Raw genomic sequence first — 27,970 nt, 5'->3', positions numbered from 1 at the left:
ATCATTCACAGAAAAAATCGAAATTTTGTGTATGTGCTAAAATATTAAAACAACTTAGTCCATTCTCAAGACCACCCATCATAAGCAATAAATGTAATTCAATAACCTTACCAGTGTTTTATAAATACCAAATTCAACTTTGTCCGCCTACTATTCAGTACAAAAGCCGAACTTCTCGGGCATTTCAACAAGAAAAAGTTGGTAAATTTCATATTTATTTTGTTTGACACCAAATGACAAACATTTTCCATGTAGCATTTACTGATTTGCCCAGCCGTTTTTTGTGGAACAAATTATTTTGTATCCTGCAGGTAAACTATGAACACTCTTCTAAAATGCTAGAATACACTTCCTTTAAAGTTCAAAAGGAGCATATTATAGACACCCACAAGCAGGATGTACCAATTTTAGTTGCCATTGAGACCATCCAATGATTTAATATAAAAGATCTTTAATTGACTTCGAATTGCAAACATGATTCCATGCCATTATACAAAATACAAAAATTATAAGAAACCTAGTAGTATTTCATCTTTTTGTCAGTAGCGGAATTAATAATAGTTATTGCGCTACCATTGTTATCATGATCATTCCATACACGTTTACGTTCCACATTTTTACTCGAATTTGTAGACTTCTGATGATATGGCCCATGCCTCGTTACACATGGAGCTTCATCTTCAGTGATCTGTTTACTTTTCTTAGACTTCGGAGTATTGCCATAGTATTCGCCAAAGCATCTCCCTGCTTTTTATATTTCTTGGAGAAACGCTTCTGCTTTTGTCTCTTTGAGACTTTGCATTTGACTCCCAAATAATTCTTGTTCTGCAGCCTCTCTTCCCTTTGCTTCCTTTTTAATCCCTTCTTGGTAGAACATTGCCCATACGGGTTCTCTAAACACTCCCCTCCACGTGGCAATGGCTCATCATCACACAATTGCCACCTTTCAAACAATTCACTCTGTTCCTCTATCAGAGGATGTAACATTATTTCATCTGAATTTGTGACTGATCTACATCGAAGTGCTTTTTGGCTTGTATCCAATTGAGAGACTTCCATAAACCTGGCCTGCCTACCCAGCAATTTTTCATCTACCCTAATTATTCGTCCCAAAATGCTAAAATGAGGAGAAACCAAGTCATTGTATTTAATATCAGTCAGCAGACGAAAGGCCATTGCGAATGCTGATCGGACCTGCCACAAAATCATGAACAAGTCAATAGCTTTTATTTGATTTGCTCGAAAATACATATACACAAAGTGATACTCAAAGAAGCCATTACCAAGCTATTAGAAAGTAGATGCACTCATTTCCAGACCTTTGCTTATAAGGTTCATGAGCTAAGGTAACAATGCCCATCATCAACCATACATTGGTATAATCAATGTGCAAGATTCAAAACAATGGAATAATAGTGTGTTCTAAGATGTCCATAGCATAAGATGTTAGGCAAATGAGGATTATGATCAGTGGGGCAACCGTTGAGTTAGGCTGTTCAGACTCCAGAGATTAGATGATGTATATATGTATAGTAGTATAGCAATGTTCAAATGATTATAAGATTACATACAAACATTTACATAAACCATCAGATGCATTTGGATAATTGGATTATGAAATTGAAATTGGAAATGGATACATCGGGAACAAATTGAAAAAAAGGGTCGGGCTTCTGTTTTAGGGATCATGTTAATGTGTACTTTTCTATGTGGCACATATTCAAATGTGGCATACCATGTGATACATTATAAAAGCTGTAGTCAGTTTATAAGAGTTTTTAATGCAGATCGTAGGCTACAACAAGCATCAGGATTGTGCAGAAGTTAACATGCACATCTATATAGTTTTGACATTTCAAATATACTATAGAAATGACAGTGTCAAATGTCAAGAACTATAATTTATATCCTGCCGTTAATGACAAACCCAGCAGCACCAGAGAAATATCAAAGATCTGGGAAAAACCAAAACCAACCTGCCACAAAAAACTTTGACGGGCAACTCCGGGTAACTGCTGACCAGCTAGCTATGGGAATGTCATACAACATTATCAATGGTACTTAACACTACCTTACTCTGGTTATATTGGCATTAAGACTTGATAACAGGTAAGAAACTGAAGCATATTTGAAAGGTCTCAGCTTACCTAGAGATTTGTACTTACAGCATCTGAAGTTAGAAGGTGACATCAGAATAATAACCAACCTCTTAAGCAATCAATCAAAGAGAAAAGGAGTCCACTGGGAATTGAAGGCATTGCTTGAACAGACTAAGTTATGGTGTAACTGCAGCTCATTCGGATCTCTTATAGTATTTCCTTTACTCATTTCCAAAAGTCTAAACAAGCCAGCAGATCCTATAATGTTATTAATGGCTGGATCCACATTAATTCATTCCCACTTCGATTTTAGAAAATGTGAAATTAACATTGAAATCAGGTAATGATCTGTAACAAGGCTCAAGGAGGGGCCCCATCTTACTTAATGATGCAGGATTGGCCAAATCAATGCACAGACGGTGCCATTCTGGGGCCCTTTGTCGGGCCCCAGAATGGCACCAAATTTGCATTGATAGCCAATTAGTTCTTCTTTCCGGCTCCAACTATTCCAGATCCCAGGGGAATTATAGATGCCCACCCGGACTACCTGAATAAAGGGACTACCCTGGACGAAGAACGATTAATCGTTATGCCTGTCGTGGCAGAAAAATATGGATGAAGGCTCAAGGCTCAAGATTCAAGGCTCAAGGTTCAAGGTTCGAGGAGGGGCCCCATCAAGGCCAAGCGAATGCGGAGATGCGGCTTTGCTCCTGCTAGGGACGTAGCAAACTGATGGTTCGTAAGGCACTAATACAACCAAGATCTAGATTGAGGAAAAAAGTCAATATGCCCCAGTGGCAGCCTTTAGGCTATAGATAAAGATAAAGATAACAAAAAACAATTAAAAAAAATGATACCCCCTCGAGAGGGAGAAGGGGCCTCAAGGTTCAAGATTCAAGGCTCAAGGTTCAAGGTTCGAGGAGGGGCCCCATCAAGGCCGAGCGAATGCGGAGATGCGGCTTTGCTCCTGCTAGGGACGTAGCAAACTGATGGTTCGTAAGGCACTAATACAACCAAGATCTAGATTGAGGAAAAAAGTCAATATGCCCCAGTGGCAGCCTTTAGGCTATAGATAAAGATAAAGATAACAAAAAACAATTAAAAAAAAAATGATACCCCCTCGAGAGGGAGAAGGGGCCTCGAATATTTCCACAGAGCAAGTTTAATTTTTATGGTTTGATTTTTTGGATATTCCACTGAACAAATCATCACAACGGATCTCATTAAATAAATCAAAATTTGAGGCTTGAGGCCTAATAGGATTCTACAGGACACTAACCCCCACTGTTACATCTCTAACTCCAACTCTTGGTTGCTCTCCTCTACTACGGAAGAAGAGGCAATGGTAAAAAATGAAACCCTTTCTCCCCTAGTGACCCTGTTTTAACATAGCCCAATAGCCAACTAGGGGTCAGGTTTGACTCTCCTCTACTATGGAAGAAGATGCAATGCTAAAGAATGAAACCCCTTCTCCCCTGGTGATCCAGTGTTAACATAGCCCAATAGCCAACTAGGGGTCAGGTTTGACTCCAACTCTCGAATAGAGTTACAAGTTTGACACTTCTAGAGTCTTCTTAATAGTGCACATGGCTTGGCCCATTTCCATGAGTACATGGCATCTCTGATTATTGTTACAATGGTGATTCGATGATTATCATTGTTGTGCTCTATGATCCATCTCTCACAGTGGCATCACATGATTATACGTGGTGGCTCGCTATGTATCCCTGTGGCTTGCATTTACTCATGTAGCACGTATACTATGTTCCCATGGCTTGGATTAATATTTCTGTGGCTCGTAACAGTGGTTCTATAGCACGCACACTTTACTGTGGTATGGCTTGCATTATTGGCACACTATGACCGTGGTATGGATCGCATTTGTTACACAGTGACATCGTTGTTACACAGTGATTCGTTACATAGTGATTCATTACATAGTAGCATGGCATCGCTAGATCAAAGGCATCATAATCATATAACAAAGACATCGCAATTATTCACTGTTTGCATACCCCTGTACAGTGACATCATTTGGCACAGTTATGTACAGTGGCTCTCCATTTACAATGACCTGGACTTATAAAACCATGATTAATATCACAGTGACTTGGAGGAATGGCTAACACAGTAATGCTAACACCTGATAGTGATGGTTTGTGCGATGTGAAGTATGTATATCGACCATGAGACCTCGTTTCTATACAATGGACTTCACCATGAAGCAAACTTGTTTAGAAGAAACCAAAAAGAACAGTAACAATATATATGAAATCCTATGAAGTGTTGTATCTCTGACAAGATAATGGTCAGCTATCATGCCAGAGCATCTAAGATAATTGTTTTGGGGATTTTGTTTTAATATGGAGGACCAATGAATGAAACAGATGTAACACTGTAATGCCTAACCTTTTGAATAATATTAATACCAAAGCAGAGGGCTGCTATAAAATTTCACACAGTGAAATAGCTTGTATGGTGGTGAGCAAAAACAAAAAATAATATGATTATCACAGTTTTCAAATTGAAAATTAAATAATCACAAGTATGAAAACCTCTGATCTATGTTTAGAATGTTTAAGAGAATATGCTTAAGCTTACAAAAGATGCTAATGATTTATTGATTTGAAGGGAATTAATTAAATAGACAGTCCATTAATTCATTATCTTTATAGATTATCACTTCAGAAGCTTATAGGAATAGATTGAAACACAATTATTCCTACCTGGTTATCTCTGTAAGACATAAGAATATGAAGAAAAACATAATGAATAATACTGGAAAAACTTACAGGAAACACAAACTGTGTAAAACAGAATTCAGAATCTTTTGCATTGTATTAAGCTTCCAGAAAAGTCAAGTACATCAAATGTTTAGAAATGCTTCATCAAGGGTGCAACCCTTAATAACTCGTGAAGAGAGTTAGTTATACAACAGTAGAACTAAGAAAATATCCTACATTGTTTTTACAAAAATAGATTATATAAAATCAAAATAAAGACTGCTAGTTGATCTAGCACTATTTTGATGTTGAGCTGTTGGTGACTATTGCTGAAAAAAAACTGAAAATTGTTGAAGCTGACTGACTGTTCCTCCAAAAGTTGAATGTTGTTCGATTTTCACGTTGGATGTCATATTTACTTATGATCTTTCATCTGATACACTTTGACCTTGCTAACCTGTCAATATCCTTTACTGTGCTTTTTACTTTTATTGTACATTTCAAATTTTTACTGTGTATTTCAACAGTAAATCATTTAGTTTTTTCCATGTCTTAGCATCTGGTAGTTGGATATTGATCATCTTTCTGTATATTTCATCTGTTTGTCTTTCATCTATATCTCTTTATTTGCCTCCTCTGTTTTAACATTTACTGTGTAAATTGTTTCCCTCTGTGTAAATGACTTCTTTCTGGTCTGTCTCCTGGAATATTTTGTTAAGGAAAATCATCTGAATTTCTTGAGAATCTGGAACAAACAGGGTTTTCACTAGTATAAAAATTGTTTGTCCAGGTCTTATATGATCACCTGCAAAAATAAACCAATAGTTAATAAAAACACAGGTTGGCAGGGAGGCGATAATGGTTTCAGGAATAGGAAAGTATGTGGATGGAATCTGGAGCGTGTTCTGGAGGTAAACGGCGGTGAAATTGGGTTGCAAATGCTCAGGGTGGCACAGGAAAGCTTAGGCAGGTTTCGCTATGCAAACGGGCGAAAAGAGCGAAAAGAGGGAAAATGAGGGTCTTCGACGTTTTAACGGGTAACGTTTAAAATTTGGCACGGAAATCGATAAATGAATAGTGGATGGTTTCGGTCTATGCGGGGAGGCAGTATTAAGGTTCATCGCACCGCTTTTGGCACTCGGCGGTTTTTTCATGAGAGCACGCGAGTTCACTCGGTGCTTCCACGTAGCCAAAAGGAGCGCGATCGAGATGCACGGAGGGAAATCGGCGGAGATTAGCGGGGCCCGGGGGATAACTACACTTAACTGTAATTAATTAACGAACAAGACAGGGTTAAAAATATAACGAGCGAGTTTTAATACAGTGGGACCGGGGTTAAAATGTAGCTGGGTTTGTTAACTGCACCAAGGGTGGTGGGTTAAAAGGTTTTTATATCGGGAAAATGGTGAATTTGCGGAGTTAATTAAATAATTTGGGGGGGGAATTTAAACTTAGGACAAGGGGGGTTTTATGGGTTTTTAGGGAAATTACAAGGGGAAAGTGATTTTTTCAATGGGGAAAGGGTTTCACACTAGGGAAAAGGGCCTTGGGTATGGAAATGACCTTTAGAGGGTAATTTGCTAGGAAAATGTGTGAAACCAAAGGGCAAGGGTGAAAATGATGGGAAAAGGGTATTTTCATAAGAAATGATGGGATAATGGGAAATTAGTAAGTATGTAGTGGGGGATGAAATTAAATGAGGGGAAGTTAATTAAATCAGCTAGTGAACATCTTTTCACTTTCATAACTGCTCTTGCACACTGAAACATTGGATTAAGCATGATGAATGTGCTTATGCTTCACCAACCTTGTACTTCTGCAGCCTTTCTTCTACCTATCCTTTACTTATCCTAACAATTTTTCTTCACTTAGTTCGGTGCATTTAACCTAGCAACCCAATATTTCTTTTCATGAATAATCTATCTCTATACCTTATTCTCTCCATTGGCTTAGATTAAACTATTGAGCCAATTTTATTTTCTACCTATGGCAATCAATTTAAAATAAATCCAATTATGATTAAACTGTATAATTGGATTAAATAAAGTAGTGTGGCATCTAAACAAACTGCACACAACTATTATTTTCAAAAATGAATTAGAGTAAAAGTAGTGGCATTTATATTTGCAACACTTTCAGAGTTTATTGTTTTTTGCTTTTCTCTCTATCCTAACATTTTATTTTTGCCTTCATTTTTTAGGGCATCTATTCAAACATTTTCTTTGATATGGACATATTTATCAAAATATTTCCTAACATTTTATTCAATGTTCTTTTTGTCCATATCCTAGCTTAACATTTTTTTGAAAAATATTTTCATTTTTTGGACTAATTTATTTTAATTTACCAAAACCAAAAAATGCTACAACATGAAGCACTACTATGAGAAGCAGTCATCAATGAGGCCAACCTGAAAGGAATAATTTATAGGATTAGAACACAGTTGCAAGCACAAAAATTTGAGTCACCTTCTCTCAGGAAGAGACCAGAACCATGAAGGCCGAGGTTTTGAAAAATTGTGACAAAGGACTTTGTAAAAATATCTCTGTAAATCATACTCTAGCTTGAAGGATGAAGAACTGAAGCACCTGTGTTGAAGATATACATTTGCTAAAGGACGATTGGACTTGACACCTAAAGAAGAACTGGATCTCTACAAAGAAGAGATAAGGTAAAGTTGCACAGGTATGTAGAATTGTTGTGTGCATTTCATGATGTGTCAAGTTCTCTAGCTCATGATGGTCGTTTGAAAAGATAAAGGGATTGCATAGATATAGATCAGAGAGAGTGACATAATTGTTGAATGTGAAGATTAGGTCTTGAGATCAAGAAATGAAATGCATTAGGGTTTTGCAGCATCCTTATAGAAGCCTTGCATGGTGGAACTTGTTGTCTATAAAGAATCTAGGGTTTGTAGATCTCACATCTTGATGGTTTTTGGTATCTAGGGTTCGTAAACCCTAGTTGAGACTTGGATGGGAAAACCCTAATTAATTGTTTATGTTGTAAAAAGAATCTAGATTTTGAGTTTGACAAGTATGACATCATGGAAACAAGGGTGGTGAACAAGTCCAAAATTAAGAGGGAGCCAACCCTCTTCAAAAGGATAAGTACCCTACATTTTGTATTAGTATAGCTCTTTCACCCTTGTAATTTGTCTTTTTATTCTTTCATAAAGGTGGTAGATCAAGACAAGATTCATCTAAAGCTTGACTAGCAAAAGGAAGAAGTAAAAGAACGTGGCAAAGCATGAATATGAAGAAGGGAGCAGTTAGAAGTTTGCATCAAGAAAGTCGATTAAAGGACAATAAGTCCACTCACTTTAGAAGGAAAAAGGGAGTTGTAAAGACCCTGATGAAAATGATATTGAAGCCTGCTGATTAGTTTACTCCTAACTGATGATAGAAAGATGGAAAGCATAAAGTAGAACTTTGTTGCAATATGAGATAGACCATGCAAAGGTATGTTGACCTCGAAGGGAGCAAGTAATAGAATTTGACATGAAGAATCTCACACCTTGACTTGAGGCCATTGTGATTTAGTAACTTTGATATTGATGATTTGTTTGAAAAGATGATTTAGCTCCCTGGAAAGACATGTTGTAGAAGTATATGCAGAGGCTAGAAAGATAGCAGTTGAGATAATTTGTTGGATGATATTGAAGTACCTACAGCTACATGGTTTGATCATGGAACACGTGGAATGTGTGGATAAGATTGTTGATGCTTGGAAGAGAATAAGGGCAGAATTGATATTTGGAAAGCTTATATGACTTATTGAAGAATATGATGGCAGAACTTTGTTATGAAGAATAGATGGCATGTGCTAGCAATTGTGAGGAAGTTTGGCTCCTTAAAGTTGATAGATGAACCATTTGATGATAAAGTTGTTTGATGACTGACAAGATCCAGAAAGGTCAAAGTTTGATATGATGTGATGTTGTTAGGAGCCAAGAAACCCTGTCATAAAAATAGAGTGAAAGAATTTAGCTCCATAAAATGTTTGATATCTAGAAAGGTCAGAAGTCAAGTATGATGTACTATGAGAAAGGAACCTTGTAGCTACAACTATATCTCCATGGAGGAACAAGTAGCTAATGTACTGATGAAGTATGATATTAGCTAAGGATTGTGGTTGTCTCCCTGGTTGACTGTACTATGAGAAAGGAGCCCTGTAGCTACAACTATATCTCCACGGAGGAACAAGTAGTTGATGTACTGATGAAGTATGAGATTAGCTAAGGATTGTGGTTATGTCTCCCTAGTTGATTAGCAGTAAGGATTTGCTCCCTGGTTGAGAGGGAGTGATAAAAGACCCTATATTCTCCATGTGTCATGCACTATGCCAAGACTAACAGTGTTACATCTAGAGAAGGCACTAGTAGGGAGAATGGAGGATTGGATAAGCATCTGGGATTGATACTTCTTGAGGATTGGGAATCTAAGATAGAAGTAGTCTCGTGGACCAACACCCTTTGATGATTGGACAACGTATCCAACACAAGAGTGGTCGAAGAGGACCAATATTCGTTGAGCATTAGGAATCCAAGATAAACATAAGAATAATATTGTAAGGACATACCTGGTGAACATCCGGATGGGGTATGCGCCTTGAGAGGCTGCAATGTTGGTGTCCATATGTATGCCTCCCAGCATTGTGTTCTAATCTTGTGGAGAGTTAGAGCTTGTTAGTCAAGGTCGTGATATGTTGCTATTTGACGGTGATGGTTGTGAAAGAATTTAGCTCCATAAAATGTTTGATATCCAGAAAGGTCAGAGCTCAGGTATGATGTACTAGAGAAAGGTGCCCTGTAGCTACAACTATATCTCCATAGAGGAACAAGTAGCTGATGTACTGATGAAGTATGACATTAGCTAAGGATTGTGGTTATGTCTCCCTAGTTGACTGGGAATAAGGATATTTCCTCCCTAGTTGACTGGGAGTAGGGATATTTCCTCCCTAGTTGAGAGGGAGTGATAGAAGACACTATATTCTCCATGTGTCATGCACTAGGCCAAAACTAATAGTGGTACATCTAGTGAAGGCACTGGTAGGGAGAATGGAGGATTGGATAAGCATCTGGGATTGATACTTCTTGAGGATTGGGGATCCAAGATAGAAGTAGTCCCGTGGACCGACATGCTTTGACGATTGGACAATGTATCCAACACAAGAGTGGTCGAAGAGGACCAATATTCTCTGAGAATTGGGAATCCAAGATAAGAATAAGAATAGTCTTGTAAGGACATACCTGGTGAACATTCGGATGGGGTATGTGCCTTGAGAGGTGTTGTTGTCCATATGTATGCCTCCCAGCATTGTGCTCTAATCTTGTGGAGAGTTGGATCTTGTTAGTCAAGGTTGTGATATGTTGCTATTTGACAGTGATGATTATGATGCTTAAAGATGGCTTATCATCTGACTCTTCTTATAAGAATATTTCAATTTGAGAAGTATCCTTGTACAGGTTATGTAATTATGAATACCTCCCTAGAGGGAGTGTTGGAAAATGTAACTAGGCTCGATCTTCATAATTATTTTTGTACTTACATATTTTATGTAAAAACAAAAGAAGAAAAAGAAATTTTAGTTTTCAAGCATGGGCTTTGTTACCCACCATTTTGTGGGTGATATCCCTAGGAGAAATTTGTTTTTCCAAGATCATCCTTAGCCAGCAGCAATAGCCACCAGCTAGCTCATTGTGCCATTTCTCTGCCACCTGAGCTAGCCATGCGGTCCCTCGCCCATCTGCCATGATCGTATGTTTGAAGGTGGGCCTCTCGAACCTAAAGGTATGGCTTGTCATTTGCTAATTGAGTATTGTAATTTGCTTATCATGCACACTTCTGGCCATGGATTAATGGGGGGATTCGGTGGAAAGAATGGGCTAGGTTTATGTCCTGTCCCCTCATACCCCTTTTGGATATTAACCATGCATTCTAGTCCCGTGGGATCTCTTTCACTGACCATTTGGCTTGAGCGATGGCATTTCACGGGAAACCCTGATTTTGGTTGTGTGGTCCCGCTCCCTTATCTACTTGTATTACCCCCTTTTCACTCATTACTACCCCATTCATCATTTCTCCCACCTGGGTCCACATTCCTCCACTGGGTCCACAGAGGGTTAGCTCGCCTCTTCCCTGTACCCACACCTTGCATCAGGCCTGGAATGATGCCCTGGAGATTGATGCAGCTAAAGAAAATACAAAAGCATATTTCGCCACATTCAACAGGAAAATGTACCACAAAATGTAAAAGATGGTTGGAGCAAACACATTTACCACATGGGCAAACGCCAATACATGATCTCTACCCCATCATTATGGCCATCACCATGGTTCCTACAGGTTCTATGAGCCCCCTTCATCATATAGGGACCCATGATTGTGCCAACCCCTGGTGGGCAATGAACCACCCTACTTTAAAAGGGGGTATTCAGTGCTATATCTTATGCATCATGCTCTTACCCTTTGATCCCCAAGCAATTAATCAAAGAAAATCATAAAAAAGAAAAAAGCATATAAAGAAGGGTGGAAAAATCAAGGTCGGGGCACCTCATATACCATGATTGCTCCCTCCTAGATATTATAAACCCAAGTGTGGGCTTCCCTTTCATTAGCTACCCTTCTACCCTAGCATGTGGCCTAGGGATGCCCCTTCTCATCCCCTACTTCATTTGCCTATCTATCACATGCCACCACCTTTTGAAGGATGTACCTTGAACATATTATCCCCTTTAGAAGTAGAAACCACCTATTAAGATACTTAGTTAACTCCATTTGGATTTTAGGAGGCATTGGCACATCCCGAAGCCCATTATGGAAAGGCAGGGCATTATGAAGTCCCCACCTGTGGTCCATGGTTGGTAAGCTCATTTACTCGATTTCTCTAATGACTTGTTGTATTGGAAGGTTAAGGGACGCATTGGATCTTATACAGGATCGCAAATGGTCTCCATCTTGGGTTTGGTCTCCCTATGCAGGGTCCCAATCCTCCAAAGGGCTACATTGGCACATATAGAGTGTGTGTCGAGAGCCATGGGCCTGTTGAAAAGTGTAACTAGGTTCGGTTTTCATAATGACAAGTAATTGTGATTTTTATGTAAATGATGTAAAGGAAGAAAAATAAAATTATTATTGTAATGCTTGCCTCATGGGTTTCACAAGCAAGGAAATTTATTTTTAGTGATGGCTCCCATTGTGAGCCTTTAGGATTTGTCATCTAGTCATAAATTCAAAGAGAGTCAATATCATGTATGAAAAACCCTTCTTGGGCATGTTACAAATGTTTATGAGTCTATAACATTGTCAAGTAGCCCTCCAAGTCAAGCACAAGTTATCCCTCTTCAAGTTGGCCTCAAGATGAAATGAAAAACTCATGTCGGCATCACCTTAAATGGAGACACAATTGTTCAAACTATCATGTCGACTAATATACATGAACAGACTACAATAAATAGGCAGCTCGGCCTATTTCACAGTCAAGAAGTTCAGATCACCTCTGAAATTTAGATGGCTAATTGCAGAGACAAGTTCAATGAAGGAGCTCGGATAAGGGTACAAGAACTCGGGCTAATTGCAATGGCAAGTTCGGATAGGATTGCAGAGATAATTTCAGTAATCATAGTAAGCAAACTTCAGTGTTATCACAGTGATATGATCTCACAACAGCAAGGAGAATCCGATGCTATGTCACAGTCAAGGGAAATCTATAGCTCGACGCAACAAGGAGAATTTGGTGCTATCTCACAGTCAAGGGCAATCTCTGTCTCAGTGTCACAACAGGAAGGAGAATTCAGTGCCACCATAGTAAGAAGATTTCAGTGTCATCACAGTAGGAGGATCTCAGTACTACCACAATAAGAAGATCCCAGAAAGAAGGTCTTGGTGTTGTAACATCTCAATGATAATACAAGAAGGAGACCTTGGCGTCATGATAGTGGTGATAATGTCTCACTTCTAAGAAGGTCAAAGTGGAAGAGGACTTGTGTCTTGGTCTTGGAGTGGCAAATAGGTCAAGGGTCTTGGTCTTGGTATTCGTCAATTGGAATCTCTATAAGAAGAATTTGTGTGGGTTTTCCTCTCAAAGAGTGAGAGGTTTTGGCCCTGGCTGATAGCTTATATTTTGTGTCTCTTAGCTCTTTATGGTTTATGCATTGGTAGTTGTTTGATGTAGAAGAACACTAATAACCTAAGTAAAAGAAGATCCCAATCTAAAGAAGTAAAAAGTACTCACAAGCAGTTACTAATTGAAGAGAAATCACTTAACTGCTATGCCATAGATTTCTCAACATGGTTTCAGAGCAAAGGTGACTAAGTCCAGGAAGGGCATCTTATCAAGAGACACGCAAGGATCAAATCTCAAGGAAACATCAAAACTATAGATCAAAGAAGTATTAAGATCATCATCAAGAAAAGAAGGCCAAAACCCTACTTCTTCTCAAGTTGAAATGTTTCGAAGTCTATTCAGTCAAAGGAAGCTAGAAGCATTGTTATCAAGACTCTTAAGGCAATCTCTCTCAAGCAAGATCCATACCATTGAAGACATCATCATCATCAAAATATCCAAGGGATCTCCCTCTCTGTGTGATCAAGGATCATCATTGAAGAAAACTATCTTCATCAAAAGGACATTTTCTATCCTCTATATCATCATCAACATCAAGGAAGCAGCAAGGAGAAAGGAGCATCGTATCAAGTAAGTATATGACCTTATCTGAATCTATCAAAATGTCTTTTTGCAAAGAAAGCAACAAATTGGTTGGGGCTTCAAGCTGTCTTGCATGGAAGAAAAGGACAGAATTAAATCTCATTGAAAATGAGGTCATGAATCATGTCAAAGTATCTATCACAAAACCAGGAGAGGAAGAGGCGCAAGCTCTTGCCAAGTATATGAAAGGGGAAGGTAGGGCTAAAAGGATTCTCATAGAATCCATCGAGGATCCCCTCATCCCATATGTATCTAAACTTGCAACATCAAAAGATATCTATGATAACCGAGTAGAGTTGTATTCCGTAAGCACTGTGACAAAAGTCATATCATCAAGCCAAGAACTCTACACGCTGAAAATTGTTGAAGGAAATGTAACTAGGTTCGGCCTTCATAAATGTACTTTTGATATTTGTATTTATTCAAGAAAAGAAATATTATTTTTATAATATATGTCAATGAGTTTCTTGTTCATTGTAATAGGTCTAGCACAAGTTAAAGTGCTATAGGTGAGTCAAATAGTCAAAAGAAAATATTGAAGACCTTAAGGGCATGTTGCATCATGTATATGTTTGTATAGAAGTCAAAGAACTCTCCTCCAAAAGTCAAGTCTCCTCCAAAGAAAAGGCACCATCAAAGAGTCTCCTCCATGCATGTGACACCACCAAAGAAGCCATCTGAAGTAAGATAGCAAGTCGGCCTACAAACAGTCCTCAAGTCGACCTTCTAGTCAGCGTAAAGGAGGGACAATCCTCTATATATAGAGGTTGTCCACTCCACTATAACGCAACCCATCTCTCTGAAATCAACGAAGGTAGGACGCCAAGAAAAAGGGTGAAGAAGGACGAAGAAAGGGTCTCCAAGTAGAAATACCGAATCTTTGGAAGTTTGTTCTAGGGCTAAAAGATAGTCACACATGCGAAGAAGGAGAGGGTCTCTCTGTTGTCATAGCAGCCCTCTATCACAGTCACACAAACTTCATTATTTGAGCTAAGAACATAGGCCCTCCCACTCAAGCGAAGAAGCAAGGAAGAAAAGCGAAGGTAATAGGGTTGTTTTAAAGCCTATTACAGTGACACGTGCGAAAAGGAGGATGTCTTTGTTGTTACAACCCTCACATTACAGTCATACAAGTTCGTTGGTTGCTAAACAGAAGGAAGGGATCATCATAAGGAAAGGGTCTCATCAAAGGTACCTCTTCTAGAGCAAGCGCAACAAAATTTACCAACAGTTGAAAGTAGAACGAAGTGTCGGAAGGAGGAGGACAAAGTGCCAAGGAATGAAGTGCTGGAAGAAGGAAGTGTCAGAGAACAAAGTGTTGAAAGGAGAAAGGACTTGAATTGTGCTTGGAGGGAATTCTAGTCAAGGGTCTAGGGTTTGGCATTGATCAATAAGAAGCTTCAATAAGAGAAATTTACTGAAGGGTTTTCCTCTCAAGAGAAGAGAGGTTTTGGCTCTGACAGAGAGCCAACATCTTGTGTTCTTGTTCTTATGTTTTTGGTAGCAGTTTGATGAAGTACACACACATGCATTAATAAGAAGAAGAAGAAGATTAAGCTAACAAGAAAAAGTAAAAAAAACTCCACAAATTGTTATCAAGTCAAGAAGAATCACACTACACCTAATTTTCCCTAGATTCTTCAACAAAAATGTCAAATGAAGATGGAATAGCCTCATAGTTTATGAAGATACTTGAGATCCCAGATCAACTACAAGAACTGGGAGAAGTCATGTCTGATAGTGAAATGACAACAGTGGTACTAAATGCACTACCGAAGGAGTGGGTAACTTTACTTCAAGTATTTATGGGAAGAAAGAAGCTACTCCATTCCAAGATCTATGGTCCCTATGCAAGATTGAAGAATCCATGTTAAAGGCAAAATATGATGTGGGATTAGGTGAGCAGAATCAAGATTATGTTGCAATGACAAGAAGAAAGGGACAATTTGGAAAGTTTGGTCCTCAGAAAAAGAAAAAGAACATGGCCAAAATCCAATGCTATGGGTGTCAAGAATATGGACACTACAAAAGAGACTGTCCTAAGATCAAGAAGGACAATAACAAAAGAAGAAGAGAAGAAGCTCATATCACCGAAGAAGTGGAGAAAGCTGAAAAGAAGAAGTCCAATATAGAGGAAGTAAGAGATCTCAAATATGACTGAGATAGTCTTCCTCACCTTAATTCTTTTCAAACTCCTAAGTCTTCTATTCTAAGATATGAATATCATGATTCACTAAATGGGATGCATCAAGGCACCATAGAAGCATTGGAACAAGAGCTTGGGATATCATCATAGAGAAGCATGAAAGATGGTTAGAATCTATGGAAGTCAAGGATATAGCTCTTGGGAATCTCATTGGGAACACAAGTGGCAAGGTCATCTAGTACAAGGTTCATCATACATCTGTCAAAAGGAAACATCCATTGATGGGGATACTTTAGATCCTCATGAATCTCTGATGGAATCTTCATTGAAAGGTTCACCAATCATGAGGGGAAGCAAGTGTTTCATCAAGAATTTCAAACTTGTAGAATTCATGGGATGATGGTATGATGACATAAAAATGAAGCAGTTCAAGGGACTGAAGCTCTTTCAATCAAGGAAGTTGTTGCAGGAAGTCTAGATGACCCAAAGGAAAAATGAGGTATGTATGCTTACATTGAATATTGTGGAAGTCATGTCATATAGTTGCAGGTAACATGGATCAACGCTCTATCTTGAGAGCATGATAAAAAATAAGGATCTCCTCCCTCAAAGGAATGCAAGAATGCATGGGTCACATATTCACTAGATGAAATCAACATAAGGTGAAGTATGAGGTGGTTGACTACATTTGAGGAACTCTAATTGGAAGCTCCTAGGAATGCAATGTGTGAAGAAAGGAAGGAAGAGGTCATGGAATATGCAACCATGGTAAAGGCAATCAACATCCGAAAAACCAAGAAGATTTGACTAGGATATCTCTATGAAAGATCTGAAGACTTTGATGAAGTCTGAAAGGAAAAAAGACCCTTGACAATATATATCTTTGGGAGATGTGTCAATATGTATGCAAGATGTTGATGCAAAAAAGAAGACGTCATGATGAAAGACCATCACAAAGGTAATGTTGATTTTAATGTTCATTCCTTTATTTTATATCTGGATGGGTTTATGCAGGGTTGCCAAGAGAAGATCTATGGATGTCTTCCACCACCGATGCACATGTAGTAAGATGAAAGATCCTTAAGTAAACATGGCATGAAGAAGGCAACATGGCATGAAAGAAGGCCAAATATGGACTAATGGATCATTTTTCAATGATATGGTTGACTCGTGGATGAATGTGATGGATGGTTGGTGCCCTATGTAGAAGTTCCAAACATGAAGACTCTTAGATAATGAAGAGAAATTCATGACATCGTGAAGAGGAGTTCTTCAAGGAGCTGGTTGTCCCATCATCTCCACTTGAGGAGCTATTATAGATCACTAATTAAGAGGGCGCCTGGAAACAATTTTCTTACTTGGAAGAAACTTGGAAATTCCTAAGCCAAAAGGGAGCTTAGGTACACTCCTTCTATAGGAATGAATACATTCCTTTATTGGAATAGATATGTCCTCCCTAATTAAGAGGGAGAGAGAGACACATCATTCTTGTCTTCACTTGGGAAGACAGAATGGAGGATTGAGTAAACATTTGGCATCCGATACTCTTTGAGAATGAGTTAGGGCATCCAAGATAAGAGTAGTCGTAGAGGACCGATATTCTTTGAGGACTGGGAATCCAAAATAAGGATAGTCCTGGTGGAACACACCCTGAGAACCCGGGTGGGGGTATGTTCCGAGAGAGACAATGATGAGGGTGTTTATACATTATTGGTCTCGCCAGCATTGTGCTCAGATCTCATGGAGAGATAGAGTTGTTAGTCAAGGCCTTGCTATGTGAGAATGCTAGTCGATATGATGCTATACAGATGGGTTACCAATCTGATTCTTCTTATGAGAAATTCTTCAAATTGAGAATGACCAAGTACCATTCTGAATACCTCCCTAGTTAAGAGGGAGTGTTGAAAAGTGTAACTAGGTTCGGTCTTCATAATGACATGTAATTGTAATTTTTATGTAAATGATGTAAAGGAAGAAAAATAAAATTTTTATTGTAATGCTTGCCTCATGGGTTCCATGAGCAAGGATTTTATTTTTAGTGATGGCTCCCATTGTGAGCCTTTAGGATTTGTCATCTACTCATAAAATTCAAAGAGATTCAATATCATCTATGAAAAACTCTTCTTGGGCATGTTACAAATGTATATGAGTCCATAGGATTGTCAAGTAGCCTTCCAAGTCAAGCACAAGTTATCCCTCTTCAAGTCAGCCTCAAGATGAAATGAAGAACTCATGTCGGCTTCACCTAAAGTCGAGACACAATTGTTCAAACTATCATGTCGGCTAACACTCATGGACAGACTACTATAAATAGGCAGCTCAACCTATTTCACAGTCAAGTTGTTCAGATCACCTCTGAAATTCGGATGGCTAATTGCAAAGACAAGTTCGGTGAAGGAGCTTGGATAAGGGTACAGGAACTCGAGCTAATTGCAAAGGCAAGTTTAGATAGGATTGCAGAGATAATTTTGGTAATCACAGTAAGAAAACTTCAATGTTATCACAATGATATGATCTCACAACAGCAAGGAGAATTCGGTGCTATCACACAGTCAAGGGCAATCTTTGTCTCGGTACAGGAAGGAGAATTTGGGGTTATCTCATAGTCAAGGGCAATCTTTGTCTTCATGTCACAACAACAAGGAGAATTCGGTGCCACCAGTAAGAAGGATTCGATGTCATCACAATAGGAGAATCTCGGTGCTACCACCATAAGAAGATCTCAGAAAGAAGGTCTCGGTGTTGTAACATCTTAGTGATAATACAAGAAGGAGACCTTGATGTCATGACCATGGTGATAATGTCTCATTTCTAAGAAGGTCAAAGTGGAAGAGGACTTGTGTCTTGGTCTGGGAGTGGCAAATAGGTCAAGGGTCTTGGTCTTGGTATTCATCAATTGGAATCTCTATAAGAGGAATTTGTGTGGGTTTTCCTCCCAAAGAGTGAGAGGTTTTGGCCCTGGCTGATAGCCTATATTTTATGTCTCTTATATCTTTATAGTTTATGCATTGGTAGTTGTTTGATGAAGAAGAACACTAATAACCTAAGTAAAAGAAGATCCTAACCTAAAGAAGTAAAAAGTACTCACAAGCAGTTACTAATTGAAGAGAAATCACTTAATTGTTATGCCCTAGATTTCTCAATAGAGCCTCCATAGCAGTAGACAACATTTCATGGATCCCCGAGGAAGGTCAGAGATGCTCGAGATACTCTTATTGGAAGAGGAAGATGCACTTGGTTCACCTTTGCCCAGCCGGCTCCATAGATGTACCATGCACTTGGTTCACCTTTGCCCAGCCGGCTCCATAGATGTACCATGCACTTGGCAGCTGACCCAAGACTTGTAGGATGTTGTGGCATCCCCTACAGCATCATCAAAGCCCTTGCAGACGATTTACAGGCATCTTCGACTCATTTGGAGACCCGTGAGATTATAATTGTGCCCCCACACCCATTGGGAGCACCACAGGTTTATTGTTTGGTGAACAAGGGGCCGACCCCTTGTCCATCACCTTTTGAGGGTCCTACTCTTCATTATGGCACCCGTGGACATCATTAGGCCTCTTAGAGGGCCCTACGACATGCATAGATTATTATTTGACCTCTTGAGAGGCTTATTCTTTCATTTGTGACCTAGTTTTGTGGGCTTGTCACCAAAAGTTAGATTATTAGAACATTATCTTATTATTGGGGCTTATGTAGGTTAATTCAAACTCCTTATTAGTGTAAAAAATACAAGTGAGATGAGTTCATTCTCTCATCATCACTTTGGATTGGATCTCTTCTCTCTCTTAAGAATTTCACATTTTTTCTTATAGGATGAATTGGAGCTTTATGGATGAATTTTGATGTGTGGATTTGGTCCATCTCACTTTGGAGCTTCTCCATTGCCAAATGGATGGTTGGATATGTTCTATTACATGTAAGTAACATACTTTTAATGCTATTCTTGTTTTACTTTGTCATAAACATTGTAATGGGATTTTCGTTATTTTTAGGCCTAACTGTTGCATGCATTTACTGCTTAAATTGTGGAATTTTGTGTCTATATAGCATCTCTCAATGTATGGGACATGTAATGTTAATGAAATCTCCTAGGGGTAATTCTATCAACGAATTTATCTTGATAAGCCATCACCTTTTGCACATCGAAGTATAAAAGCTGCAAGATTGCTTCTCTTTGACCTAGAAGGTTAGCGAAGTAGTCTTGAGGCCTCCTTGACTAAGAACCGAAGGTCATCACTCATATTCATCATAGATTCCATTATCCCAAGACTAAGGCACTGATCTACCAAAAGGTGGTCACCTAAAATCAACTCCCTTTCACCTTTTCCTAGGTCTAGCCCAGTTAGGTCACCTAAGGCGTCATTTTTTCGACGAATGAGCCTTCCAAAAAGTTCGATCTCCTAGCCTCTCTTGCACTGGTGTCTCCTCAAGGCCTCCTCCAATTTTGAAGCCATTCCGACAGTGGAGTTGTGAGAAAGGTCGAGCCCTAGCTCAGAGATCAAACTTTGCCCTAGTGTCCCCAAGGCTAGTGCCTCGTGGGATCAACTCAACACCTTCAATTGAAAATTCTTTCTTTGATCCTTCCCTCGTCCTTCTTTGGGTTAAGAACATCATTGGTTGCTAAACTCTTTTCCCCTAACCTAGGTTGGGTCCACTTGGTCCCGTGTGGTTTCGTTCCTTTGAAGAAACAATTCTTCAAGAACCACTCAGGATACCAACTTCAATAAAGATTTTAGGGATTGGGAAACTCTTTCACAAGTCATATTCCGCAAACCTAACCCTCTAATCCTCCCATCCCTCTTGTAGAAGAAATTGTACCTTGCTTAGAAAGCAACCAAGCTCTATCTTTCAACCTCTTCTGGAAAGGAATCATTTGGGTCACTCCACATCCATTCATTGATTTATCCTTCATTGGTGACTCCATAATATACTAGGTCTCCTCCCGTCAATGAGTGTCCATAAATAGTAGGGAGCCTTAGTTGAAGTGGCAGTGGCCTAAGTCTCCATTGGTTGCCCTTGGTCTAGCATTTTCCCTTTATGGAGCCCCTTTAGGTCCCCTGCTAGTTTGAGCGGTAACAGGCTTCATGCTCAAGCCAAATTATTATTTTATTTAAGCATGTTCTTCATGCTCATTATTATTTGTATTGGGCAAAGTCAAAGGCTTATTTATAGCCTACAAAAAGAATTTTCAAATATGTAATTTGGGTCAAAATTGCCTCTAGCTGCCAAGTCAGCTCTACCCTAGAAGACATGTCTATTTGAACCCCTCTGGACAGTATAAATAGAGGTTGACTTGGACTCATTTGAACACAAGATTTTCGCATGGTTGGTTCTGAAATATAACAGAGAAGAATAGCGAAGAAGGGAGGCCAAAGTTTGAAATTGCCAGGTGTAAAGAAGACTTTCTTGAGCTCGTATTTGTGAATGTTCCGCCTTGATAAATCTCTTGTTGAAGGTTCGCTCCTGATGTTGTACATATTGCAGGTCTCTTGATGTTGACAGATTTGCTATGTGGAAGGAGGGTTTGACTTGGCATCTTGACGGATGGAGTCTTTTTATGGTCATGGGCCTTGGATATATCACTTTGATCTGATTCTATAACAAGAGAATTTTTTTGGATCTTCTTTTGGAGGGGTTTTGCCCTGACTTGGAGCTTATATCTTGTGTTCTTTGTATTCTTTTGATCTTCATGTTTTGTACGTTTGGTAATTGTTTGATGAAGAAGACATAATAAGAATTAATAAGAAGCCAACAACATTCACAGGCAATTATCAAAGAAGAGAAATCTACTCTAATGTATAGTCAAACTGATTTCTCAACAATCCCAAGGCTAAAATACCACTCTGATGTGCTATTCCTGTCAACAACATTTCCGACCCAATTAGCATTAGTGTATCCATGAAGTCTCACATCTTTGGCAATGTATCTTAATCCAAGATTGATAGTCCCATGCAAGTATCTCAGCAATGGCTTGGCAGCAACCCAATATACATGTCCAGCCTCTATCTAGCTCAGAGAGCATGCTACAAAGCAAGGATCCATTTGGTTGTCTATTCATCGTGGGATCCATCAAATATTTATCTAAAGAGGAGTCTCTCTCAACTGCTTTAGTGTCATCCATCATGCCAAGTCTCTGACAACATACTTCTCGTGACAAGGAAGTCCTCATCATCTCAATGATACACTTCTCAAGAAGTGGATTTCGGAGGTTCAAAGATCGACTCCCTTTAGTACTTCAATCATGAAAAGAGGTTGGAGTCTGCATCAGATGTCCACCATTCCAAGCATGCCAAGTCCAGGGGACTTGCTTGAGTCCATATGGGACTTTGTCAATTTTAGATAACAATGGTGTGTTCTATGCTTTAGAACAATTTACTTCAATGTTCCTTATCAGCCCAATGACAATTTCCAAAAGTAGCAATCACATTAACTTAAACACATTGATAGTAAATGCAGATAGAACATAAAAACATGTGCATAAGACAAGCCAAGACAAGAGGACATAACATTTGGTAGATGCCAAGGAAAAACCCCAATGTGGGCAAAACCCTTTGATCAAATCTTCTTATTATTGTTCAATAGTTCAGCAGAGAGAGAGTGTACATAGATCAAATTTACTTGCCCAATACGTAGTCAAAACAACCCTATCAAAATTAGCAGTCAATTGCATCCCTAACCAGAAAGTCAATGTTGGTCAAATCATCACTAAAACGTCCTGCAAGTAGCTCGGTCAACAACAGTCCAATTCGGCCTTCCAGGAGAGTCAAAGTCAGTGCAAAACGGTTTGGTCAAACCTAGTCAAAGGAGAGAGAAGCACTGCTATAATTTTCTGTAGTCAAATTTGAAGTCAACCTGAAGTCAACACTGGTCAAACTGTCCCAAACACCTCGATTTCTGTGCCAATAAATGCAGCCTCAAAAGATTGAAATTATGCCCTGAAAACTAAAGTCAAAGAAGGTCAAATAAGCCCTCGTCAATGTTGGTCAATGTTGGTGTGTTTCTCTGGAATTTGGCCTATTCTGTTCCAAAAAAATTCGGCCTCCTACCCCATATGTGAAGAAGAGATAGGGGTTGTCCCCAAGTTGTACGAACCAATCAAGAGAGGAGAGAGAGATGTATGATCTGATGTGTGATGTCCAAATGAGGAGAGAGGTGTGTGGAGACACATCTATTGGGCTTCTTGAGCCTAAATTTGACTAAGGCCAACCTTGACAAATTGTGTATTAGAATATTCCTATTTAGTATTTAATGCTCAGTCTTTTAGCTGTTGCTATTTTTATTCTTTTAGCAGTTTCTTAGATGAAACTGTTTGTTTCCATATTCTACATAGAAACCTGATGTTTCTATTATTGTAAATATCTTTGTATTATCATTGAGCTATTTGCTCATTTCTAATTAATTCATTCGATATTCTTTTATGGTATCAAAGCACAGGGATTTTTTTCGAAATAATTTTTCATAGTTTGAAAAATTCAGTAGTTCATTTCGAAACTGCTCTCAGGATCTGTAGATTTCTTGATTAGCTATCCTCTTCGTATCCTAATCTCTTGAGTTCCTTCATTCCTTTCTAAGGTCGAGCCCTCTGTAAGCCAGGTAGCCTTCACTGAGTCTTAGCCTCGGCTTTGCTCACTGTGATAAAAGCTTACAGTCGTCAATCTCGATACAGAAAGGGATTCTTCTCCTGCATTATCACTTTATGAGGAATTAACTTTGTAGCGGTGCTCGGAATCGTAAAATTGCTTTGAAAGGAACAGTTTATTTGTTTGAAGCTGTGGTGTCTCATGGTTCTCGTGGCCCTTGAAGCCTAGCTCCTGAAGAGGAAGAATACGCGCAAGTTCAAGGACTCGGTATTTTTTATTGTTGAAATTGACGGGGATGAGCACAATCTGTAAAACCCGTATTCGGTTTTCACCCTCGCTGTAATAGCCAGCTTCTGCGCTTTCTGTCGCCTTCCCTTAATAGCTTATTCTCCGGCTTCAAAGGCTTCTTTTCTGTTGAAAACGAATTCCCCACCACCGTTTTTTTCCAGCCGCGGGCCTCTTCTCTGCTCTCGGGGCCATTGATGCCACTATCGTGACTCGAATCTCAAGACCACACAAAAGGCTCGGGGTCACTATATATGTGAAAAGGAAAAGCGTCAGTGGAAATCGCGTTCGTATCCTGAGCCTGAGTATCGAGAGCCTGAGTATCAGAACCGGAAGCGAAACCAGATCGAGAAGCGGAAAACCGTTTTCTTTTTGCTCACGAATTTTTGGCTCATTCGACAGATCGAGATTACAGTTCCGTTTTCACCACGTGAAGCATTTTTTTAGTGACGGCATTTTTTCAAAAGGTATCACGCATTTCCCAGATTACAGTGACGGCATTTTTTTCCAGTTCAGTTCAGATTCTATCACGCATATATATCACGTGACGGCTTTCTCCAGTTCCAGTGACGGCTATCACGCATATATATCAGTTCCAGATTATAGTGACGGCTTTCTCCAGTTCAGTCCAGATTATATCACACATATATAACAGCGTATATATATCACGCATATATTGGCACGCCCGGTGGGACACGAACCACAGTGTATATATATAACAGCATATATATATATCACGCATTCAGTCTACGCATATATATAATCTGAACAGAACAGCGTATATATCATCAGCGTGTATATCGATACATGTGACCTCTTGTCATATTTTTGGTCTGGTGTGTTGATCTGGTACAGATCTGAGTTATTGTGAAAGCCTATTTTCTTTCAAATCAGAATTTGTTAAGGTTTGGTACAGTCATTCTGAAAGAGGGATTTTAAGCAGACAGCTACATTGTTTTTTTTCAGACTTCTGTATTGTCTTTGGGAAAATGGCCACGCTCACCAATCTGATGTTAGAAGGAAATCAACGCTTTAATGGCAGCAACTATAACATTTGGAAACAAAGAATGCTGACCATTTTTGAATACAGGCGTCTTGATCAGCTCATTTTGGGCAAAGAGTCTCGTCCCGGTACAGCTTGTACCGATCAAGATAAATTTGATGATCGAAATCGAGAAGCTGTTATGCTTCTCAAGCTCTCTGTCGCTGATGATCAGTTACCTCAGATTCCTTCTGGCAAGACCGCTGCCGAAATCTGGCAACAATTGAAAGAACTGCACGAGACATCTGACAAAAGCAGAGCATTTTTTCTCAAAAATCAGTTGTTCTCCATCATGATGGATGAACATATGTCTTTACAGGAACATCTCAACAAAATTAAAGACATTCGAGATCAACTCGAAGCCATTGGTCGGACCATGGAGGAAGAAGATATGGTAGTCATTACTCTGAAAAGTCTACCGAAATCTTATGAACACTTCATAGAAACTCTCAACATTACGACCACAAATGTTGATCTGAAGTTTCCAGATTTATGTACCAAACTTCTGCAGCAGGATCGGTGGAAACAGCAGTTTGGTAGTGGTGCTTCATCAGTGTCCTCAGAAAATGCATTTACTGCAAAATACCAGTCCTCTCAGTCCTTTCAGCAGAAAGGCTCTTCTCAGTCTTTGGATCCTGCTAGGAAGAAAAGTGTGCAGTGTAATTACTGTCACAGTTTCGGTCACATGAAGAAAGATTGCCGACAGAGGATTGCTTCTGAACAGAAGAAACAGGGAGGGCCACATCAGACAGCCAATGTTGCAGAACATTCTGAGCAGACAGATTCTGCATTTTACGCCTTTATGGCTAAAAGGTCTTCAGAACATGTTCCTTCCTCTGCATGGTACATTGATTTTGGTGCATCACGCCACTTCTCTCACAGGCGTGACTGGTTTATTGACTTCTCACCGTTCAGTGATTCCATGGTATTTGGTGGAGGTGAAAAGTACACTGTAGCTGGCAGGGGTACAGTTCAAATTCAGTCTGGTGGACGCACACTCATATTTCTGAATGTATACTATGTTCCGGGTATGGAGATTAATCTGCTATCTGTCAGCCAGATTATGAGGAATTCTCCTCAGCTTGATGTTGTGTTCAGTGCACACAAGTGCTCCATCATTGACAGGGAGACCAGTCTAACAGTTGCTGTTGGGCTAGAGGACCATGGTCTATATAGGCTACTTGACACCGGTGACTCTCCAGAAGTGGCTCTAGCAGCACGTGTCTCTCCCATCAGCACTCTATGGCATCAGCGATATGGGCATCTAAATATGCAGTATCTCTCTCAGCTCTCTCGGGAGGGACTTGTGTCAGGATTACCTGATATTCAGAATCAGCAGTTGGGGGTATGCAGCGCCTGTCAAGCAGGAAAGCAACATCGGTCTTCATTCACAAATGGAGAATCTTGGCGCGCATCTAAGGTACTTCAGTTACTTCATGCTGATATTTGTGGTCCTATGAATACAGCTTCTATCACTGCTTGCAAATATTTTTTACTTATTGTAGATGACTTCAGTAGAAAGATGTGGGTGTATTTTTAAAAAAATAAATCTAATGCTCTTAGTACCTTTCAGAAGTTTAAAACCTTAGTTGAAAAAGAATCTGGTTGTAATATCATGACCCTTAGGACCGACAATGGGGGGGAATTTTGTTCCTCAGCTTTTGCCAACTTCTGTGATATTCATGGCATCAAACGTCAATTAACCACCCCTTACACTCCCCAGCAGAACAGTGTTGTCGAGCGTCGCAACCGCACGGTTGTTGAAATGGCTCGTTCCATGTTACAACACAGGAGTGTTCCAAACAAATTCTGGGCTGAAGCAGTATTTACTGCTGTTTACCTTCTTAACCGATCACCTACTCAGGCTGTTAAAGGGAAGACTCCTAAAGAAGTTTGGTCTGGTCGTAAGCCTAAGATCAGTCACCTCAAAGTATTTGGCTCAGTTGCATATGTTTGGATTCCATCTGCTAAGCGCTCTAAGTTGGATTCCAAAAGCCAGAAACTCATGATGACAGGTTACAGTGATCATCACAAGGCCTATAGGCTGATAGATATAGCCACTGGTCGTCTTAGCTTCAGTCGAGATGTAGTATTTGATGAAGACAGAGGATTCTTTCAGTCTTCTTCTGAGCAGCATTCTGAGGATCAGTCTCACAGTGTTCTTCTTCCGGTCGGTCCACCTGATGGGAGGGATGATGTAGCATCAGTATTTGATAATACTCTATCTGAGCTTTCTCCAGAAGCTAACGCTCCCCTTGCTACCCCTATTGCTCTTGAGTCTTCTCCATCTCCTCCTGATATTGGTTCCTCTACTCCTGATATTGGTTCTTCTTCTCTTCGGCCTAAATGGTGGGCTAAAACCATTGGTGATCTCCGGGATGATGAGCTCCTTGAAGGTAGAACTTCTAGACATAAGAACAGACAACAGTCTACAGTCAATTTTGCTCTTATGGCTAACCTCCACAGTATTTTTGAGCCTCAAACCTATTCAGAGGCTAAAGGTACATCTGAGTGGGAGCAGGCTATGGAAGCCGAATTCCAGAGTCTTCAGAAGAATCACACCTGGACACTTTCTGATCTTCCTGCCGGGAAAAAGCCCATAGGCTGCAAATGGGTGTATAAAGTGAAATACAAAGCTGATGGAACCATAGACAAGTATAAAGCTCGTCTTGTGGCTCGAGGGTTCTCACAGAAGGAAGGCATCGATTATGAGGAGACTTTTGCTCCTACAGCCAAGATGAGTACCATAAGGCTTGTCCTTGCCCTAGCAGCTCAGTTCAATTGGAAAGTTCATCAGATGGATGTAAAGAGTGCTTTCCTAAATGGTGATCTTCAAGAAGAAGTCTACATGACGCAGCCCCCAGGATTCAAGGTTGCTGGTCAAGAACAGAAAGTGTGTCGATTAGCTAAAGCAATCTATGGATTGAAACAAGCTCCTCGGGCTTGGTACATGAAAATTGATCAGTACCTGACAGATCAGGGTTTTCAGCGGAGTCCATCTGATGCAAACCTGTATATCAAGTATACTGGTGATGATATCTTGTTTGTGGTTGTCTATGTGGATGACCTTATCATTACTGGCAGCTCTGCACATTTGATCCATGGGATCAAACAAGATCTATGCAGAACTTTTGAGATGACAGACTTGGGACTTCTTCCTTACTGTCTGGGGGTTGAAGTTTGGCAGACTGAAAATCAGATCTTTCTCTCTCAGTCCAAGTATGCCAAAAATCTTGTGGAATGGTTCAGAATGCAGGATTGCAAACCGGCCACGACTCCTATGGAACCAGGGCTCAAACTTTCAGCACAGTCATCCTCTCCCCTTGTGGATGAAACTTTATTCAGGCAATTAGTGGGCAGTCTCATCTATCTTACTGCTA

At 39.6% G+C, this 27,970-nt stretch overlaps 1 protein-coding gene across 1 annotated transcript in view; it reads right to left on the bottom strand.

The window, feature by feature from the left end:
• Positions 1 to 182: 182 nt before the first annotated feature.
• The window catches only part of LOC149149258 (uncharacterized), a gene marked incomplete at its 5' end in the record, with an annotated part of 437,403 nt that continues 409,615 nt past the window's right edge, over positions 183 to 27,970 (bottom strand). Inside the window, one exon of the mRNA XM_089442431.1 lies at positions 183 to 1,194. Coding sequence (XP_089298557.1) covers positions 661 to 1,194 — 534 coding nt within the window. The remainder of the gene's footprint in view (positions 1,195 to 27,970) is intronic.

The sequence above is a fragment of the Pinus tabuliformis genome, chromosome 9 (assembly GCF_031772625.1).
Source record: "Pinus tabuliformis cultivar Carrire ecotype Pingquan chromosome 9, CPIR1, whole genome shotgun sequence".
Lineage (NCBI taxonomy): Eukaryota > Viridiplantae > Streptophyta > Pinopsida > Pinales > Pinaceae > Pinus > Pinus tabuliformis.
The sequence above is the reverse complement of the archived record's forward strand: the minus strand, read 5'-3'. Positions and strand labels throughout refer to the sequence as shown.